Consider the following 22,175-nt stretch of genomic DNA (forward strand, 5'->3'; position numbering starts at 1 on the left):
GTTAAAGTATGTTCCACTTTTCTGTCAAACTAACTTGGAGAAGCTTATTCAGGGTTGTTTGACTTCTGAACAGGTGATGGTAGTGGAAAGTGGCCCTGCTCATCACAGGGGTTGGGACTGGATCGTCTTTAAATTCCCTGCCAGCCCAGACCGTTCTGTGCCATCAGGAGCCAGATTCATGTGACCTCTTTGACAGTTCGTTCCACCAAGCAAAATTATAACTAACGTTTTTTTATTTTAGCACAGAGAAGTGTATGTCATCCTTAGAATGTGCAGTGCCAGTTCCTTGCAAGTAACTTGTTTGTTTACTCTGAAGTAGTTTTGTGAAACAAATAGATTTTTGTTTGGTGGAAGATTGATCTTACATGTTTTCCCATCACCACCACTACAGTTCCTTGTTTTTTTGTTTGTTTTAAGATGTGCATCCACAGTCAGATATCTAATGTGCATGATTGTTTTCATTGTGGTATAGCTGAAGCCTGAGAAATTCCATCAGTTCCTGTTAACAGTAGTAAAGTGTTGCAAGGCATTAACCGGATTTTATTTTAACAATCTGCTTAAGTGAACTTTATTTTGTTGTAGGTTGGAGAGATGATTGACTCCCAAATTCAGTCATACATTTCATAGATATTAAAAATTAAGATTTACTTACCATAGCTGTTTTGTTTTATTTTTCCCGAATAGTGTTCAGAGCACATGTAATCTGATGTTTATTTTGTCTTTTTTAATAATAGCAGCACATGTAATCTCATTTATTGTTGCCCTACTTAAGGGCTGTCTGAAAATCCACAGGTTGTACTAGAAGTTACCTCCATTTAAAAGACAAACAAGTAATTCTTGCCTTCCCTGCTCTTCCCCCCACCCTTCCCTAAATCAGTACGGCAATAATACAGTTTGTGTTTGCTCAGCATTTTACATCCCAAGTTCCTCTCTGGTGTTTGGATTTCACTACCAGCAAGTAATGCAAAGTGAAAATAGCCTCAGAACTGGGTAATTTAAATATAAGCTACGGAAATGCAATAGGATTTCCACTATGGATAGAATAAATTTGGGTTTATTTGTGTTTTCTCTTTTTCCTCTTCCTCCCTTGCCCTCTCCCCCATAGAGGAAGTCTGGAAGGGAAAAGAGAACAGAAAAGCTACAAAGCTCTCTTAGAAGATCCAATGCTGAAGTTCTCGGGACTGTACCAGGAGACCTGTTCTGACTTGTATGTAACTTGCCAGGTGTTTGCAGAAGGGAAGCCTCTTGCTCTTCCAGTTAGAACTTCCTACAAAGCTTTTAGCACTAGATGGAAGTAAGTGACTTGCCTTTTATTTCATATTCCTCCTAGTTACTGGGGCATCAAGTTTTTGTTTCTATCACAAAGATTTGTTTTCTCTTGTGTTCTACAAAATGGCTTATGTTTCTTCAAGTGTCTATATGGTTAGTGTTATACTGACAGCACAAAACCAACCTTTTTGTGTAAAGGGTAAGCGATAAAATTGCTACTTGTGTGCTTGGGCATGTCTTGCTGCTTAAGTAACTTCTGGGGCCTGGAGTGGCACATTTTCATGCTGTTTGCTGACAGCCTGATCCTTGCTACACAGTCATCAAGCCAGAGTATGTTTCTTTTGGTCTGTAGCCTTTTACTCATGCTTCAGACAGGTGTTTGTATGGTTAAAGCCCACAGGAAGACAGTCCATCTGCCTTAAGAAATTTTTACTCTGAGGAGAATCTGGGTTGTGTAAATTAACAGAGAGTAAGTTGAATTCTAAAGTTTTGTGACTAATAAATAGTGTTTCTCTGCAGCTGGAACGAGTGGCTGAAACTGCCTGTGAAGTATCCAGACTTGCCTCGCAATGCTCAGGTGGCTCTGACCATCTGGGATGTGTATGGACCTGGTAAAGCCATTCCTGTGGGAGGAACAACGGTCTCGCTCTTCGGAAAATATGGGTATACTGCTTTTTCTTCTCTGGTGCACATCTGAAGCTCACCTGTGAATAGTAAGGTAGCAGGGGTTATGAGGGATTAAGTTTTTGAATCCTTTGTAAACTAGGTAACTAGGTTAACAATTCCACGTTTGAAAAATCAAGATACGTAGGTGATTTGCTCCATTTATTCCTGAGTGTAATTTCACACTTGCTGCAGTGTTGTATGAAATAAGTCTTCTCTTGTAAAACACCAGATTTAGGCTTTGGTTTTTTTTGGTTTTTTTTTTTTTTTTTTTTACGATCTACAAGCTTGGATTTTAAGATGGCAAGTGCTGAAATCACATCTACACCCTTGTAATGCATGGATGCCAGTACTGATTACTTAAAACAGTTTATTTAATTGGCTTGCAATTAGTCTGTGAAAGCAGTGTTATTTATAGGGAATAAAATGTCACTCAGTAAATCAGCACCTTTCAAAGTTAATATGCTGTGATCCAATAGAGGGTGTGTTCAGTAAATTTGTGGATGGTAAGACTAAGGTGGGAATGATTATAAGTGTGCTGGAAGGTGAACAGTACCTTGAAAGGATCTTGCCTAAGTGCAAAGGTGACTGAAAAATAGGTTGTGGTCTAAGGAAGATTATGCGGCACAGGTACTTTTTTTTTGCAATTGATTGTTATCACATACAGAGTGGGGAGCAGCTGCTGAGGAAAACAGAGGAAGAGACTTGTAGTTTAGAGTGATTCTTTAGCTTTGTGTGGTTCAGCATTGTCGTGCTCTTGTAAAATGTGCAAACAACATTGACTACATGAACAGTTTACAAATATGTGCATCAGAGACACTGCTGTATCCTTTTTCCTTTCTTATCCTTTCTTTTTCCGCTCAGCTGGGGTATGTTCTGTTCTTTGCAACCAACTCAAGTTTAAGTTTCTGACTACTGGGAGTCTGTATCATTGAATATCTAGCAAACAGGTGTGATGGAGGAGGTGTTGAACCTAGTGAGGCTGAAAAAAAGAACGTAGGAACATTTTTCTAATGTGTACTTAGTGTTGGAAAATGGGGAGAAATAGCCTGTTTTGTCTTGCCGGTGGATGAGAAGTAATAAGGTTATACTGAAGTGCAGGAAAAGTTTAGATAATCATTAGGAAAGCTGCTCTAATGATGCTTGAATGCAGAAAGTGACTGTAGAGAGAGGTTGTATCTCTCTCATTGAGAATGCTGCTTAGACAAAAAAGAATGACATTGCCTTAGGGCAAAAAACTGAACTGGATCAATTGGACTGTGCCCCAAAGACTGCTGGGAGCTTTTAAAGCATTAGAGCACAGTACCTGGAAAAAGATAAAAATAAATTTCATTTATAAGTCTTACTTCCATCATGTGGGACTTGGATGAAGTAGATGGAGAAAAACCAACAAAACTGTTTTGAATTTTGTAGTTTGTAAATGAAAACCTTTGCAGTAGTATTCCACAAAGTGTAAATTCAAGATCAGATAGTCTTTCTAATTGTTATTTCTCATTTTTAATGGTTTACTTTTTAAAATGTTCCTATCAGTTGTATTTACCTGAACTTGTTAGAGTTAGGTGATCAGCTCTTGTTGGCAAAGGTAATGCACTTTATTTCTTGGGGCATCTTTTATGGGTGGATCAGCTCAAATATGCAAGAGAAGCAGCGTTTTGCACAGAAAAGATGTGGTCAGTTACCCTGCAAATTTCTGTTCACTGCATGCTTTCAATTATCAATTCAAGTTCAAGCATTGGTGGAGAAAGTGGTGTGTGGACGGTTGTGGCTTTTTTTGCTTGGTATATATATTTTTTTTTATTTGGCAGCTCAGAAGGCTGCTTTATTTTTATTGATCTTCAAATGCAACTAAGGTAGTTTTTTAGTTGATTATTTTCATACTGGCTGACATAGAGTTACTATTATAATTTGCAAGTCAAGAGGAATACTTTCGTTATACAAGAATACAAGAGGAACACTCCATTACAAATAATAAAACTGTGAAGGTTGAGTTTTCTCCTCAATTTGCATTTGTACCACCCCACTGACTTTGGGAGTGACCTATTTTACTTCCACTTGCCAAGTAAGTTATCTCAGGCTTCACAACTTTCTTCTAAACTCCATGTTCCAGTAAAATAAAGGCTGTAGAGGGCACAAGGTGCAAGGCACTTTTGCAGTAGAGTTCAATTATGCAATTTTGTAGTTTTGGCAAAAGAAGCCCCTTCATTTTCTTGCAGCTGCTGCTGAACTTTGATTACTGACAGCTGTATTATTTTGAATTTACTGAAGTGATTCTGCATTTTTCCCTGCAGTATGTTTCGACAAGGAATGCATGACTTGAAAGTCTGGCCCAACGTAGAAGCTGATGGCTCAGAGCCCACCAAAACTCCTGGGAGAACCAGCAGTACAGTCTCTGAAGATCAAATGAGCCGCTTGGCAAAGGTAATGGAATAGCAAGTAACCTTTAAAATGTATGTGACAAGCGTGCATTTCACTGGAGTGAAGTGAAGACAGCTTCCTTTCTTCTTTCTCACATGAGAGCTCTCTTCCTTTGGTTATTTAGGTGTTTCAAAGGATTTATACAAAGGAGTAAAGCAGGTCATATTTAATTACTTCTGAAGTGTTTTTTAAAAGGGGACATTTAAGTACCTTCTAATACACACAGCATTCTGTTGGAACAACTTAAGATTTGAATTCTTTGTAAAGAATTAAAACATGAATATGCCTTGAGGATGCTTAAAGCTAAAATTCATCAGGTTTAATAAGAACATCTCTTAACAGTAACTTGTGAGGACAGTCTGGTTTCTTTCAGAAGCCATCCATTAACTTTGAGGCTGTCTGGTGTAGTGTTCAGAAATGTGTGACATACCTCTACATTAGAAAGAGCTTGAATAAAACTGAAAAAATTAACCCAAGTTTCATTCATTTAAGCTCATGAATATTTATGTTAGTATTTTTGCCTCCAAGCTTTTGATGGCAGAGTATATTCTTGCCATCAAAACTACTGGAATTGATCAGAGTGTGCTAGTTACTGGATGGTTTTACTAGCTGATCTCTGATTATTCAGGTAAGCTTACCCTAAGCTTTCCAAACCACTCAGTCCACTTACTCAGTGAGCTTTCTTCTTAATTTTGGTCTCCCAGGTTTTATCCAGACCTTTGTGCAACTCCCAGTGAAAGATAGAACCATTTTCTCATTTAGAGATTTATGACAGCAGTAAACTAACTTTCATTAGGGTCCCTGTTTTATTAGTGTAGCTTTCATTGAATTTATAATGGGGAGCTTATTAAAGCCAGTGGTTCCCCATTTCTTGATCATAGTAGAAGAAATGTCCTCTGGCCTAAGGAATCTCTGTAGGCAGACACTAAAGATCAAGTCTTGCTTACAGTTCATCACATGGTAATATGATGGATGCAGTGGGTTTCTGAGAAAGGCTTTGACAGTGTATGCCATCCTTTTCATGTTAGTTGTTATGCAAACATTACCACTCACACTCTCTAGCTCAAAAAGCACAAATAAAGTAGACTACTTCAGTTTTAAAATAGGTCATTCTGTTTTAGCCTGTTGTTTTTGCATTTGGAAGATGATGGCTCAAGGCCTCTGAGGAATAGGAGGGAATTCTCTCACATCCCATTTGAGAGTTGTAGTTAATGGCTAACAGAAAGCTAATAACATCACTGCCCCCATTCTTCTGAAAGCTGTTTTGGGAGATGCTAATTTCTGAAGGATGAGTGTTTCCACTGATATTTTGTTGTGCTCCTTTTTATAAAAACATTTTACCGTCAGACACTAGGGAAATTAGTAGGGTTTCTGGGTAGTGTGTTTATGGGAGCTTTCATTTGCACAGCTGTTTACACAGCAGATGAGGTTCTTGTGATGTGTCATTCCTAAGTAGCCATTGTTCAAACACAATCAGCTTCAGTTTTTCTGTGTCTTACTCATCAGTTGCTAAATGACTCCTCATACTACTCTCTGTGAAGGTATATTTAAATACAGGTAAAAGAACTAGGACTAGGTACGTACAGGGTGAGTTTGTGTGGACTTTGTTGTTCTTGGTTTGGTTTTTTTTCTGTTTATTGAACAGACTCGTCCAGTGTTGTGCTATTGATTGATATCTGGTACCAGAGCCCAAACTAGACTCCTCCAGATAACAGGTAACTTTTGAGAAGAGCTTGTAAAAGATCTTTTCTCCATCTAAAAGATAACTCTTCTCTTGACATGCTTCTGAGTTTATGTCTGTATGTGTTTTTTATAATTACGCAGAATTTATATAAAACCAGTGTCTGGCTGGTCAAGGAGTTGCATCCTTTTGCCTTAAATAATTGATATTGTGGCAAGTCTCTCCTTTCATGTTGAGGTGCGATATGGTTGTGCTCTCACAGAACACATGAACGTTGCTAGTAAAATTGCTACTGATGAAAAAGCCATGGCTTTGCATTCTGGAAGCATTGTGAATGCAGATTTTTTGTATAGTAAGGAATATTAATGGAAAGAGAGTGGAATATTTTATCATGCTCCAACATTAATGACATTAAGATATTTCTGCTGTGAGTGGTGTGTTAATTTATTCTACTTATGCTTAAAGTACTCTTAAGTTCTTTCTGATCCATTCATTTCCCTCACACCTTCTGCTGGCTGAATGAAATTAGATAATGTTGAGATACTATCTAAGGGGATGCATCTTACTTAGTAGCAGATGATGAATGCTTCTTTCCCTCATGGGGATACACTAGCTTTTCTCTTATTTTAAGCTTTAAATATTAATCCAAGACAACAGTTTTTCATGTGTATCTTTATGCCCACAGATCTTCCAGGTCTTGTACGCAGACCTAATAAATTGTTGTATTATGACTTTTTTCCTCTATAAGGCAGGTTTAGAGGTTTAAAATATTAATCAATTTCTTCTGAAACATACAATATTACTTCTATTTTCTTTGTTCTCTAGTGCAGTGAACAAGAAAATGAACTAAGAATTTGTGACCAAATTTTTTTCCCCAAGACTTTGGTTAGATAGACTTCAGCCCAACATAGTTGTGCTTGTACTGTTAAGACATCAGTTTAGTGGGTATTTGAGAGAGAATAACGAAGCAGTACAATTGGTGCAAACTCTTTACTTCTCTATTTTCTTTATGTTTACTAAAATAGTAAATTTTATTTTTGGTGTACCTCTAGTGTTGAGCTGTGAAACGTCTAGTGCACATATCTGACAGACTGCAACCTGGACATCTCCCAGTGTATGCCAAGTCTTAAATCTTCTGTGTTGTTTTTTTGTACTAATACCATCTCCAGTTCTGTGTGGAAGCAGCAGGCTGCTGTTGTGTTCTCCTGTGTCCAATACCTTCCATTCCTACTCTCTGAGGTCTCTGTATATTGCCTGTCCCACAGCTGGGCAAGAAGTGACAGTGGGTGTGACTGTATGGCCTGTTCCCATTTAGATACTCACGGGTGGGCAGGCTGGCCACAGAACAAAGTTATAATGCAATAATGGTTGTAAACTTTACCCTAAGAAGAATAATTTTGAGGGGTCTCTTTGCTAGCTATTTTCTAGGCAGATACTGATTTCTCTGAGAGATGAAGGAACTTCATGTCTTCTAGTCCCTCTGCATCTTTTGCATTCTGCAATAATTACTGATTTCTTTTGAAGAACACGTGATTTCTTAGGAGTTGAAGGGATGATCTTCTCATTTGTGTCGTCTGCTGCTGGATGTTTCATAAACAATTGTGTTACTGTATCTGAAACTGCAAGTAGTATGCTCTCATCTTATCTTCCATTCTTAATGAGTCCTTTAAACAACTTCCTTGCTGTTGCTACAGCAATTTGTAAACTTAGCAATAAAACTTGAGCTACTTATCAGATGACTGAAAGAAAGAGAGAGCAAACTGTCTGTGACTTGCTCTAAGATCTTCAGTTGATGCAGTTACAGACCCAGTCTGGAAACCTGTTTAGGTAAGGCTGACAAGGGCAGAATTATTCAATATGGATAGTTTTTGAAATACTTTAGTTTTGTTTGGCTTGGTGAGTTTTACTGTATGAAATATAGTAATACAAAAAATGGAATGTCTTTCTCACATGACTTTAGTTTAAAAATATGTTCCTGTTTTTGCTATGTTAAAAATGCAAAGGTGATGTGCTTGGATAATTATTATGGTCTTTGCTGGGATTGGTATTTTAGATAGTAGACTTATTTTTATGTTGTGGTTTGTCCGTTTACAAGGTGTGTACTATGTTACTATGTGTATGCTGTACAAGGTGAGGTTTTTTTCAGTTCCTTTATTTTTTTCCTCTGATTTCATATTAGTGTCTCTGTTGCAATTTTTGTGTTCTTTTTCTTGCACTGAGCAATTTAGCTGTTATCATGTTTTTTTCATGCAGCTCACCAAGTCTCATCGGCAAGGTCACATGGTGAAGGTGGACTGGCTGGACCGACTCACCTTTAGAGAAATAGAAATGATCAATGAGGTAAGTCATTGTACATCAGATTTGGAATTTTGGGGGGTTTTATCTTGCTAATATGAACCTTCAGTTGTTCAGGAGACTAACTCTTAACTGCTTGTCCTACTTTTCTTCAAACGCTAGTGCATATGATAAAGGAAAAAGTAATTCTTTGGAAGCCTGAAGTTGATTTTACTTTAGCACCAATGAGAATCACAGAATAGTTTGGTTTGGAAGGGACCTTTAAAAGCCATCTAGTCCAACCCCTCTGCAGTGAGCAGGGACATCTTCAGTTGGATCAGGATTCTCTGAGCCCCATCCAGGCTGACATTGAATATTTCTGGAGATGAGGTTTCTACCATCTTTCTGGACAATCTGTGCCAGTGCCTCAGCACCCTCACAGTAAAGTCCTCTCACTCCATGCCCTTGTCTGAAGTGCCTCTCCAGCTCTCTTGCAGGTCCCTTTTAGGAACTGGAAGGGTCTCTAAAGGCCCTGGAGCCTCCTCTTGTCCAGGCTGAACAACCCCAGTTCTCCCAGCCTGTCTCCACAGCAGGGGCACTCCAGGCAGTGGAGCATCTTAGTAGCCTCCTGGACTCCCTCCATCAGGTCCACGTCTTTTTTGTGTTGAGGTCCCAGAAGTGGATTCAGCTCTGCATGTGGGGTCTCACAGCACAGAGGGGCAGAGTCCCCTCTCATGACCTGCTGCCCGCCCTGCTGAAGAGCAGCACAGCACAGAGTTGGTTTTGGGGCAGCCTGTGCACGTGGCCAGCTTACGTCCAGCGTTTCATCCACCACGGTACATAGCTGTCTTACCTGTTTTCAGCTTCAAGTGAACTTGATCATGGAAGACAGACTTTATTAATAATTTGGAACAGCTTGGAACAAACACTGTTAGGCATGACTAACTTAGCTCTAGGATTTAGATTGTGATGGGAAGCTTTTTAGACATAGGACCTGTTCCTTGGCTTCAGACTTGTTCAACTTTATTTTTTTTAACTTTGAGTGCTGAGAAAAGACATTTGTAAGATTTGAATGGATATTTTAAAAAAAGAGAATAATCTGATAATTTAATGCCTGAATGAGATTTTAACCCTCATTGGGCACAATCAGCTCAAACTGTTTAATTTGTTATACTCATCTTGCAGCAAAGAACTCTTTTTTGTTTTTGCTGAGATTTTTGTTGTCTTATCTGTAATTAAAGCTTTGGAAATCAGATTCTTTTTTTAACTGAAATCTGTGTTTTTATAAACGTCACAAATACGTTGATGTTTTTTAGAAATAAGCTTCTCCTCTTTTTTTTTTTTTTTTTTTTTCCTCTTCACTGACAGTAAAAGTACAGCAAAACAAAAATTCCTAGACTTGTGCTTTAAATAGAGAACCGCTTTGCCTATGGTGGAAAGTCAAGCCATTATGAATGCATTAAATGAACTGAAATTACTCATTGTTAAACTTTTTCTTGTTTCCCATCTAGATTTTAAAATTCTAAGCTCAAATTTTTCTAGATAAAGCTTTTAAAAATGCATACACGAGCAAATCTTCCTGTGAAAGTCAATAAGCTGGAAATATAATCTTGTAGTCCAAGTTTGATTTTGTCTCTTTTATGGTATTGGTTTAAAAAAATTGCTTTTTCCATGTCTTCTGTTTTTTTCTTTGGTGTGCATAATTATGGGTAATGATTTAGTTTAAAAAAAAAAGCAAACACCAACTACCCAGTGGTCATCTGATTATTCCGGATTGCATTTTTTAATACCTTTAGCCCACAGCTGGAAACTGCTGATGAAAATAGGTTTTCGTCTGTTAAATGTGAATGTGTATTATGAAGTGGGAATGTGAGGTAGTAAGAATGTCAGGAAGGAGGCGATATGGTCTCAAGTAGTTCTATGAAATGATTAACTAAATAACTGCTACAACAGCTGATAACCTAATTAATCAGTTACAGCACAAAGGAAGTAGGGCAATTGCTGTATTGAGAATGCTTATGATTGATGCCCTGCAATAAATGATACGCATCTGTGGTGGCTCTTTCCTCAGAGGGAAAAACGAAGCTCCAATTTTATGTACCTGATGATTGAATTCCGTTGCGTCAAGTGCGATGATAAAGAATATGGAATAGTTTACTATGAAAAGGTATGTGCTCTGCAGGTTTTATGGTTGTCTTTAAAAAGCAGCATATGCACCTAAAATGAATGGGTTTTTCTGCTGAGATGAAATATTCTGCTGCAGTGTAGCAGCAGACAGCTGTCAGTGGCAACTATTTATGTACATACAAATCAAACAGTATAGATGCAACAAGATTGCAGATGTCAGTCATTTATGTAATAGAGTTCAAGATTACAGAATTTAACAAGTGTGAATGATTAAAAACTTTCTGATTTATAGCTCCTTCAGTCATCCAACAGTACTTTCAGGGTAGCGGTATGTAAAATTATGACTTAGATCAGGAAGAAATGTACCTGTATTGAGTGGTAACTTTATAAAAGATGAGTTATTAAAACTTTGCACAGAAGCTCTGCTGGTGAACATTTTCTGTAAAATGAACAAATAAAGAAGTTTAGTCTTCCATACTGAAAATGCGGTGGAGTAATTAAGTAAAACACTTCTGGATTGGAATGTCTTGTGTCTTTTCTTGCTCTTTATGAAACAGATCTGAAAAGCAATGCCCTCATTATTTTTCGTAAGTTAAAATTTAATGGGATGGAGGATTAACAGTGAGTTTAGCAGACATCAGTGTGATACTGGAAGGCATTATCAGTACTCTTTAAGGACCTGTGTATGACGAAAGACTCACTGAGATGGAAAAAGCAGTGTATCTATAATCTGGTTTCAAAGAAAAGAGTTTCTTAATTTTTTCAGCGTGTTTAGATTCATAAAAAGTCAGCAAATTACTTAATAGTACAGCTTTATGGGAGAGAGAAAGAAGGTGGAAAAAGAAACTGGAGTACTCTTGAGACCAGAGGCACTAACTTTTAGCAGCATTTATTCTAAGAATTTTAAAAAGCTTAATTCAGTACACAAAATGTTAATATAATGGAAAATGGATTACAAGTATTTCTGTGTATGTGATGATACTACCTGTTGGCCTGGACCGAAAGAGCTGTGATCTAATTTAAAATTCTTGAAGAAGGCAGTGAAAAATACAGTAACAGATAGCAAAAAGCAGGATTAAAAAAAACAAATCTGAGAAGACACAGATCAGAATCTGCTTCAAGTATTTGATATGTTTCAAGTTAAGACTTGGTGCTTTTTGACTCTCAGGAGTGTTTTCTTAGGACATTGGTTGGTTGAGGCTTTTTTTGGGTTTTGTCGTGTGGGACTGTTGATTTGATTTTCTTTTTGTTATTTTGTTATAGTTTAGTTTCTTGGTGAATTTTGGTAATTTTAGTGAAAGTGTGTCTTAGGCAGCTATCTAGGTTAGCTGTTTAGTATTTCTTTTTGGGGACTGTAGTTGACAGTGAGACCTCTCTACACATTTCAAAATCTTTTCACCTTTAGAATAGCTTTTTTCATAGTGCTTCTGTACACATATCCTAGAACCAGCAATTGTAGAGGACTGTGCTGTTGCAAAACTCTCCTAAGGTACAAATCACAATGAAACCTACAATGTATCAGATTTCCCCATTAACAAAATGAAGTAATTTACTTCTGTGGAAATCAAGGAAATACTTGTCTGGATAGCCTGGCAGAATACGATCAAAATATTGGAACTGTTTACTAACAGCTGTCTTTTTACATGAGGATATGCTATACCTTTCACAGGTGCAAACATATGAGCATGTGTGTTTGTGTCCTCTTGGCTCTTTTCTTTTTATAAATGAACATGACATTCCTAAAAATGATTTTTCTCCGTTACCTCCAGCAGCCTGCCATTATAGATGAATTCTTCCTGATTTACACACATGACTTCTTTTTTTTTTTCCATCATTGTGGTTTTATAGATGTGCACGATACAGGAAAGGAGATTGAGACTCCAGGCATGCATCTTTCTTTTCATAGATGTTTCTGAAGCATATTAAAAGTGCGTGGAACAGATTTCTTGTACTGGTTGCTCTTGCAGAAATAAAGTAATTGAATGTGTAATAGTACATATTAGAGCTATAACTAACTGCAGTTTGATGCATTTGTTGATACAAAGTAGCTTTCCAACAAGTTCTTGACCCCTTTCTGACAGCAGTAGGAAATGGTACATAAATTAGTGCCTGTTTTCTCAGTTCTGTCATGCTTCCAATTACAGTCTGCCGTCTATGTATTGGGCATCACCAATCCAGTGCACCAAGCATAATGAAAGAAGGTTCTGTTGTCACCTGCCTGTGACTGATATTCCAAGTGGAGATTACTTGTCACAGTTCTGTTGATATATTTGTTTTCGAGTGTTTAGGAAGAACTAGCCTGTTAAACAGGGGCTGATAGAATTTGAGGTTCTTTGACTTGACATTCAATTACAATGAAGTGAGGTGGCAGTGTCTCTTCCCATGTTCTGTGTTAACTTCATTTTAATGCAGCGTTCAAGATGTGAAGGATAGGGTCTGCTAGTAATGACAGCATCACTTCTGATTCTCCATTTAGGCAGAAATTCAGTGTGACTTACCAAGCACAAATAACATCAGCATTTATCAGTAATGTATTTTTGTGCAGGTTTCAAGAGAAACGTGTCTTTGGGTAAATGATTGCACTGCTACATCCAGTTTATTAAAAAAGATAAGTAAATTTGATTATCAGAGACCTTTTCATGGATTTAAAGGAAGAAAAAGTAGTGTCTACACCACTGGTTGTCTGTCCATTTATTTCTTGTGGGGGAGATGTTGGTTCACATCAGTGTTACTTCAAATGGTGTTTTGGTTAAAGAATAAGATAAATAGAACCTCCTTACTAAACTGATTTTCAGGCAAGTACGCAAGAATGTTGCTGGTTTGGAAAATTCTGCAAATTTTGTGGACTGTCTTAAATGGACTCTTCATATTTATATAAAGTCACACACACTGACCTTATTGTAGTGAAATACCTCTAGAGCTCTGTAACACTGCAGTTTAAAGCAAGTTAGTGCTGTTTAGTATTGAGGTTGCTTTCGTTTCGTGGTGGCAAAACAGCAGGTCATCTCAGGTTCTGCCTGTGCTAGGCAAGTGTGGCAGCCAAGAGGAGCGGATTCACTGAGGGACTGTTCTTGTGCTCAGGGCTGGCTTTCATCACATCCCACGTGGTTGTTGGCAGTTGCAGGATGTCAGGGATTTCTGAGATTTCCATGACATGAACTAAAGCAGGCTACATGGGCATGAATCAGGAAAGACACTTCAAAAGGCTTCACTTGTCCAAATTCATGTGCTAATTTAGGCACTGGTTTAGTAAGTTTGTATGGTCAGGGTTGTGGTGCTGCACATGATGCTCTCAAGATATAACAGAGAGTTACGGAAGGGTAGTTAAACAGCTGACATCCTTCACAGGAGAACTAACGCCATTGTGCCATCTTGAGTATTTCATTAAACAGTCTGTTTCAAAATGTTCACTCCTGACACAGTAATTTTTCCCATGAATACTTGGAAAAACTTGGTCTTACAGCAAGTTTTGGTTGAGCTTAAGGCTTAGTTCTGTCATGCAATGAAACACTAGGAATGGTTTTCCTGGTGCTTGAACTGAACAGGTAGAACTTGTGAGCTTCACTCTTCAGCATGATCTGACTGCATTGAAAGAGTTTAAAATAAACAGTCATTGTCATGATTCTTTTGAAACCTTCCTAAAAGAGTTGCCAGCAATGAATGTACAAATCATTCTTTTAGCATTAGTCTTGGAAAAAAACTCCTTAATGTTCATTTATAAACATTTGGACATGACACACTGGAAGGTCATGCTCATTTTTTTTTTTTTTTTGTTTTGTTTTGTAAGTAAGCAAACTTTAGGCAATAGTGCTTTTGTCATTCTCATCCTAGTGTGTTTTGAATTTTGAATGGCTGCCACAGGGTTCTAACTGTAGGGTACGTGCTCCACTTTTACCAGTCTGAAACCTTTCCTTGTACAGTGAATGTATCTGATTTTTTTTTTTTTCCCCCACTGAGGGAAAGATACAGCAATGGGTGTTACTATTGCTTATCCCTAGAGAATCCTCATGGGGCATGGATGCTATAAATGACTCAGCAGAGTTTAAATGCTTGTTAGTAGCAACTTAGTAGCTTGTTGCTACTGAATCCCCTCCTGTGTCAAGTTTTTCATACAGGGTTTTCATGTGAAAGTTCTAAATGGAGTGGAGAATTGTCGCTGGGACATTGGAATCCTTTGTTGTTTTTATAAAGGCAAAGTCAGATTGCAGCCTTACTATAGTTTTGAATTGAAAAATAAAGAATTGGTAGATAGAAATCAGTCTGTCATCAGATGTGTTTATGAAAAGAAGGATTCCCCCCACCTGCAACAATTTCATTGGTTTTTATATAGTTAGACTTTATGAAACTACAGTAACATGATCTGAGCATTCTGCCCGGTGAGATGGCAGAGGCACAGTGCAGTGTGAATGCTGATCTGGCATTGTGACTCCATCTCTGTTCAGCCTACTGTTAGTGGTGCAGCATATTTTGTTATTATGGAAATACTTTGATACTGTTATTTCTGTGCAGTGAGGTCAGAGCTAAGTTCATTATTTAGGAAGTATGCATTTAGAGCAGAGATACTGTAAGAAAATGTCATCTTTGCTTCTTCAATGTTTGCATGCATGCTTTTTTAAAAAGACTAATGAGAAAAGCAACCTGCTTGTGTTCTGTGACCATCACCAGCCACAGGCAAGACTGTATGTTTATTTCCCTTAACTAGGAAGGATGAGTGTGTTCTTACTGCTTTTACTTTGACTTTTGTCAAAATTTTTACTTCAGAAAGGGATAGGACACTAGTAAATGCAATTAAAAGTGTCTTTCTGAAGAAGCATTTTATTAATAAGAAATATTTTACTGTAGTCAGCAACACAAAATTTATGTAGTTGGAAAAAAAGATGTTTCTCCTGGGAGGTTAATGGCAATTTTAACTCATGTATCATGTTAGTGACTAATGATTCTCCCTCTTGAAACAACCTCTCCTTTGAAAGCTGTCTCTGAAAAGTATAAAAGTAAAGCTGTCCCAAGAGGCATATGTGATTGGAAAAGCAGGAAAAAAAAAAGAGGGTGGAGGTAGAAAGAAACCTGAGCAAGTTACCTCCAAACTGTTACTGAGGGAAGTGTTGGTATGTCAAAAATATTCTGATCTGAAATTTACAACAAAAGAAATGAAAACAGACTAAGTGTAAATATAGGAGAGCACATATACTATGTTGATCTCGTTTTGTTTTGAGTTTGACTGTTTTATTCTGTATTTTAAATGAAATCTTCTTTCATAGCTTTTATTAATGCTTACTTACCCTCGTAAGGTTAAAAAGCACAAAACCACGCTGCTGTGTGTCTGGAAGACAGAGTTGCTAGTTTTGTCATGTGGTGGCAGGCTTTTAATTTTTTTTTCTTGTGTCTGGTTCAAACAGGAATCTTTTAGCTTCTCTCTTCCATTGTTCAGGCAGCTCACTAATTAGACTCTAAGCATGTAGAACCTCTGATAGATAGGGTCACATATATCTTGCTATATTAGTCTATGTTGAACTTTTAGGAGATACCACTGCAAGGTGGTGGTTTTTCCTAGGAAATTGTTGGGGTTTGGTGGAACTGCAGACCTTTCTTCTGTTTCTCTTCACACTTCCAGAGGACACATGTGACAATAGTGGCAAATTTCTCCACTCACCTGCGTGCCAGCATAGTAGTGAGTTGTCAAGCCGCATCTCTTCTGGTGAACTTCCATCTGTCTTGCCACATAGTTTGTCATCTGGGAAAAAGACAAACAAGGAAAATAATCTGTTTATTATTTTCTTTTTTCCTCTTAAAACTGTCAGCTGTTGCATCATTCTTTCACTGTAGTAGAGTTCACAGTGCATTAATATGATATGTTTTTTCCCTAAAACTGGAGGTGTTTAATATGCCTTCACCTTTTTGTCATTCAGGATGGTGATGAGTCATCTCCAATTTTAACAAGTCCTGAAATTGTTAAGATTCCAGATCCTCAGATGTCTATGGTAAGCATGCTCCATGTAATGCCATCTGTATTAGAGTTACTATTGAACTTGTAATAGATGTAGAAGAAAGCTTGCCATCTTAAGTATTTTAAAATTCCAGTAGAAAGACATATTTGACCAGCTGCAAAATATTGGTGGGTTTTTTTATTTTTTTTTTCTTTTTCTGCTGCTGCTAGATTAAAATAAAATAATTGATTTAGTGCTTATGTTCACCTCCTCCTTTCCATACCTAGTGTGCTTGCTTCTGAGGTGTAAGAAAGCAGACAAGGGGGATTGTTGGCAAAAGAGATCAGAGGGTGGGAAGGTAACAGGGAGCTGAAGAAGAAAAATGTAGAATTTAGAGACTGGTGTGGTAACTCTTGGTGACTTCCTCTGTTAAAGTATTTTCTCCCTGCACTCTCTTGTATGTTGTCTTTCATGTAGACAGTGCCTAAGTACAGTTCTAGAAAAGATTTCCATTATTGTGGATGCCAATTCAGTGGGACTGGTATTGGCAGCTTTGGGAACCTTAATGTAAGTGGGCTTGTACTGGCAACACTGTTTGAGCACTGTGTAATCTAACACTGCAAGAGCAAGTCTGACAATGCTGGAAATTGCCTTGGCTGCTGAAATCTTGATGGCACTGTGGCTCCTATTGTGGCTCCTACTGTTGCTAACATGGTATTAACAGTGGGACAAGTTTTTGAGATGTTTTTCTTGCATACAAAGCTTTATGCTGCAAACATCATCCTAAAGAAAATGTTTATGAAGTGCCTAGCACGTTTGAGTGCTGTCAATCACGGATGTGTTGACTGAAACGCTTACATTTTGCAGCAATTCACTGAAAGGCGAGGTGGAGTTTGTTAATGTTAAGTCATAAACTGAAACAGACACTCAAAACTCCCAACAACCCTCCACGTATTATTAAAGGAGTTTTTTTGTAAAACAAACAAACGAAAGCCATAAGATGCTGTACTTTTAGATTTGAATTTTTATTGCCATGCATTTTTCAAGAGACTTGTGAGTCTTCACTGGATGGTTTAATTTCAATAGTAGTTTTGTCTGAAATTTAGTATTTATAAATACTGACTTACCCTCTGCGTTTAGGAGAACTTAGTAGAAAGTAAACATCACAAACTTGCTCGAAGTTTAAGAAGTGGACCTTCTGATCATGACCTGAAGCCTAATGCAACTACACGAGATCAGCTTAATGTAAGTCAGTCATATGATGGCTAAGTTCAATTTTATTAGGTAGGTTGGTAATAATATATGGAGACAGTTTAAGGAAAATGCAGTTAATTTCAGTTTTTAGAAAATCATGAATGAAATGTTTTCCGTGCTTCTTAAGAGTGCTTAGTTAGAAGGGCCCAACTCAGGAACACAAGGTGCTTGTTAATTTTCTTTTTTTAACCATTTTGGGAGGTTAAGAATGTGTATTTTTTTCATGTCATGTAGGTGTGAGTGGTACACTTAAAGCAACTCTGTTTGCCTGCACTGTCAATTCAATCAACCATGTAACTGAGGAGCATCACCATGATGCCATAACTTTGTGTTGTTGGAAAGTTTTGGGTTTTTTTCTCAGCTGTTTTTGTGTGTTGTCAGTGTTGTGCTTTCTCACAGTATACTTTGTTAACTTGTTGATTATGCCTGTTCACATTTTTAAACTCACTTTCTGACTATGTATCAATTAGATCATAGTGAGTTATCCACCGACAAAGCAACTAACGTATGAGGAGCAGGATTTGGTGTGGAAATTCAGATATTACCTTACTCATCAGGAGAAGGTAAGTTGAGTCCTAGGATGATTTGGGCTGGAAGGGACCTTGTCACTTGTATCAGTAAGCTTTTCCAGGTCTGTGCTTACGTAAATATAATCTGAATCTAGTTCTACCTTCGTGTGAGACAATAATTTTTGACATAATTCCTTATGGCTGGCTTTTTACTGATGAATTGTCCAATCTCCTGTTTAGGCCTTGACAAAATTCCTGAAGTGTGTCAACTGGGATCTACCACAAGAGGCAAAGCAAGCACTGGAGCTTCTGGGCAAATGGAAGCCTATGGATGTGGAAGACTCTCTAGAACTTCTGTCATCTCACTTCACCAACCCAACGGTGCGGCGCTATGCTGTTGCCAGGCTTCAGCAGGCTGATGATGAGGTATTCACTGGTCTGTGGGTACATGGAAAAATCAGCTTGTCTCAAGATTTTTAGAGTCATTGAATCCTTGAAATGTTTGCTACTTCTTAAGACATTTAAGTGAATATTAGTGAAGGAAAACAAAGAATTCACTGCGTTGCTATTAATTGTAATCTTTTTGGGGAGCAGTCTTCACATTATTAAGTGTCACACATCGATAATTGTCTTAATGTGAACAGCCAGTGGTAGCTGGTTTTGTTCAACAAGGTAAAGCAACAGTAGGCTCTCACCAAAAAACAGTGATCAATTTTGACTGTTAACCTGTGGGACTGCTCTGAACTTAAATAGTCAACTGAAAGATTTTCAGCAGATCCATGTCGTGAATTGAAACGGTATATCATCGTGCTCTTTTGCTAAAGAAAATGAGTAGAAGAGCATCTGTGGAAATGAGGTTTTTCTAATTGTATACTGATTAGAGTGTGATGAGCTGTGATTATGAATAGAGCCCACTTGAAAGAATCTCATCTGTTAAATTTCAGTGATTTATATATTTTATTTTATTTTGACAGTTAAAAAGAAAAGCAAACCCACGTTTGAATGTTTTACCGTAACTCTTGAATCTTTGGCAATCAATAGAGTTTAAAGTAGGGAGCATAAATATATCATATTTTTTCAAGCCTACTTCAGCAGCCAAGGTCATACTGCTTTGGCTTTAAAAATGTACATTTTACAAAGTGTAAGGTAAGGTAACTAAACAGAACAAGTTGAAGAGTAAAAGCAACAAGTTGATTTTAAACAGCAAGTGGTTAAAATTCTGTTCTTCAATCTAAAATAGATTAGATATGTATTTTTTCTCGTAGATCCCCAGCTACACAAAGGATAAAAAACAAATAGTCCATAGGAGAACAGAGAATCTCTGTTCTTGATACCATAGCCTAGGTTTTATGCTTGAATTTTAAATTTCTTCTTGTGAGACACAAATTGAAAGCTTTATTCTGTGGATGCTGTAAGCAATTAGTGCTGCTTATCTAAAGAGAATTTTAGCGTAGTAATTGCACTTAAATATTCACTAAATTAGCACTTACTGTCTTTGAGTAACAGAGAATAATAGAATGATAATTCAGTATTTTTTGGGAACCAAACTGCATCCAACACCAGTTTTGCTATGGTATATTGCTTGTTACAGAGACATCAGTTTCTGTGTTGTTAGAGGTCACTAAACCCTGACTAAGTTTATCTGTAAATTAGAATTTTGTAAACAGAAGGAGTTCTAGTTTGTTTTGACTGATACCCTTATTTCACTTGTTTTTTTTTTTCCTAAATGAGGATTTGCTGATGTACCTGCTACAGTTAGTCCAAGCACTGAAATACGAAAACTTTGATGACATAAAGAATGGCTTGGAGCCTAGTAAGAGGGACAGTCAAGGTTCCATGTCAGAAGCGATGACGACATCTGGATCTAATCCTTCAGAAATAGACAGGTAAGAAGCTTAGACTTTGAGCAGAAAGGCAGAAACATGTAACATTCTAAGCCATCAAATTCTTTCTTCTTTTTAGGGGAGAATTGCATATTGAACATGTTATTTTATAATCTGAAACGTTAAAAAAAACCTAAGAAAACCCCAACAAATCCTGAGCATTCATGAACTGAGTTTTTCCTGATTACACATAGTTCACAGAGCAGTGATGAAGTAGTGGCCTTTGACCTTACTGCACAAAAGGAAGAAAGCTTCTGTAGAGCAACACCGTCGTTGCATCCTTCTGTACTTGCAAAAGTTGTCTTCACTGAAGTTACATGAGGTTCCACTTACCACTTTCATCAGAGAATGTGGTTCTAAAAGTCCAGTCAGTTTGAAGTGGAAAGAAATTTCATCCTGCTCCTGCAAAAAAAGGTGTGGGGGGAGACTTGTGGAAGCACACTTCCTGTATACTTGCAGGAATCCAAAGGTACCGAATAAAATATTAAGCAAAGTGCAAACGAACTTGGTAACGAAAGTCTTCTGTGACTATTTATTACAGATTTTAAGGATTTTCGGTCTTAAGCTTCTAATGACTTGTAACATGAGAGTGTATTTTTTGTGTTAAAATTCTACAGCTTTTCATTGATCTTGCTGCAAAGCTATAAAAGTGAGTGTGGTGGGAAGTGTGCTTTGAGGCTGCAATGATACTTAGATGTTAGGAGAGCTATTTAATTACTTCCTTTCAGGTAAATTCACCATCTGAAAACTTTGCCTTGCAAATAAGCATTTGTCTACTACGTTATGCATAGTTGCATTACAAAGACTAGTGCTTGCAGGTGTTGTGTATTAGCAGTTTCATCTTACAGCATTTGAAAAAAGCTCCTGAAAATGCAGATTTGTTAAATTCCTATCTGTGTCTGCTTATTTTGTATGGAAGATGAAATAAAATGCAAAGTTTGTTGTAAGTGAATGTCCTTCACAGGCATAAACTGTATAGCTTTCTAGGCACAGATTTTTGCTGTTTTCAGGAACTGCAGGACTGCAGCTGCCAAAGTTGCTGTTCACGCAGTTTGTTCTGAACCAGGGTTGGGATGATACCTTCAAAGATACTTTTTTTCCAGTTCTCTGAATTTATTATGCTCTGGAAGTGAAATTCATTGCGATTTCCGTGCATGCTCCCTGGCCCCCAAGCAAGAACTTTGAAACTTTGAATCATGCCAATTACATGCTTTCCTTTGTGTAGTTCCCAGATTATGAGTCCTATTCCACCTGTTTCTTCTCCACCTCTTACTTCTAAGACAAAAGAGCTTGCAGAAAATGAAAACCTTGATGTAAGTCAGACGATTTACCTTGTATTTATTGTACTTTTCTAGTGACCTGGTACTGTTTCTTGCTTTTGTTTGTGAATATTTGGATCCTTTGGGTGTATCTTCCTGAATATTTAAAGTGCCCAAAGAATATAAATTAAAAGTAAATGCCACGAAAATAGCAATAGCTTAACTGATTTTTTTTTACAGGGCGTCTATTTATGTACATGATCACAGTATCCAAAATTGGGGGACTGGAAATTGAACTCTTCATGAAATTAAAGTACTCTTCTGTAAAGGAGAAAATTACGGCAAAGGCTATCACATACTGATTAGACACTGACAACTGCATGTGTTTGAGGTGTTTTAAAACAGTCTTTTAATAGAAAACAGTTGTCCAAATATTCCAATCTCTGCAATCTGTTCTTTCTGTAGCCATATTCTTTGGCATGTCATCCTTTTTGAACCTAAGTGAGACGCTGTGTTGATTTACTTCTGCCAAGGACTATATTTGGTTTATCCCAGAAGTAGACAAGTAATAGGAATGGGACTGGAGGAAGGGAAAGATAGAAGGTAAAGATATTTTGAGGGAATTTGGTTTTAATCTGATATGTGGATTAATTGGTCTTTGAACTAAAGATCCACTCTCTGTTGCAAATTGTCCTATTTGAGTCTTAATATTGCATAGAAAATAAGCCTCAAATTCAGCATATCAGTAAAGATACACAGATTTCTTGCTAGCTGGACTATTACACCTTAAAGAAGCAGCTAAATGCTGTGTATCCTATACAGATTTCTTAAAACATAGAACACCTTCAAGATTGTTAGATGCTCTGGATACAAAACAGAATGGCAAATCTCTTTGGGGATTGAATTTTACAGCATTT

General features: G+C 37.4%; 1 protein-coding gene across 3 annotated transcripts in view; it reads left to right on the forward strand.

Annotated features, from left to right (window-relative positions):
• The window catches only part of PIK3C3 (phosphatidylinositol 3-kinase catalytic subunit type 3), a 67,243-nt gene that overhangs the window by 1,097 nt on the left and 43,971 nt on the right, over window positions 1-22,175 (forward strand). For 2 of the 3 annotated variants that reach the window (XM_032095334.1, XM_032095333.1), the window contains exons 2-12: window positions 1,106-1,294; window positions 1,789-1,932; window positions 4,221-4,350; window positions 8,282-8,368; window positions 10,374-10,469; window positions 16,336-16,407; window positions 17,494-17,598; window positions 18,078-18,170; window positions 18,357-18,542; window positions 19,848-20,002; window positions 21,225-21,312. In XM_032095334.1, the coding sequence (XP_031951225.1) occupies window positions 1,106-1,294; window positions 1,789-1,932; window positions 4,221-4,350; window positions 8,282-8,368; window positions 10,374-10,469; window positions 16,336-16,407; window positions 17,494-17,598; window positions 18,078-18,170; window positions 18,357-18,542; window positions 19,848-20,002; window positions 21,225-21,312 (1,345 nt within the window). The remainder of the gene's footprint in view (window positions 1-1,105; window positions 1,295-1,788; window positions 1,933-4,220; window positions 4,351-8,281; window positions 8,369-10,373; window positions 10,470-16,335; window positions 16,408-17,493; window positions 17,599-18,077; window positions 18,171-18,356; window positions 18,543-19,847; window positions 20,003-21,224; window positions 21,313-22,175) is intronic. The other variant, XM_032095335.1, reaches the window with a different exon arrangement.

Source organism: Corvus moneduloides, chromosome Z, assembly GCF_009650955.1.
Source record: "Corvus moneduloides isolate bCorMon1 chromosome Z, bCorMon1.pri, whole genome shotgun sequence".
Taxonomy (NCBI): domain Eukaryota; kingdom Metazoa; phylum Chordata; class Aves; order Passeriformes; family Corvidae; genus Corvus; species Corvus moneduloides.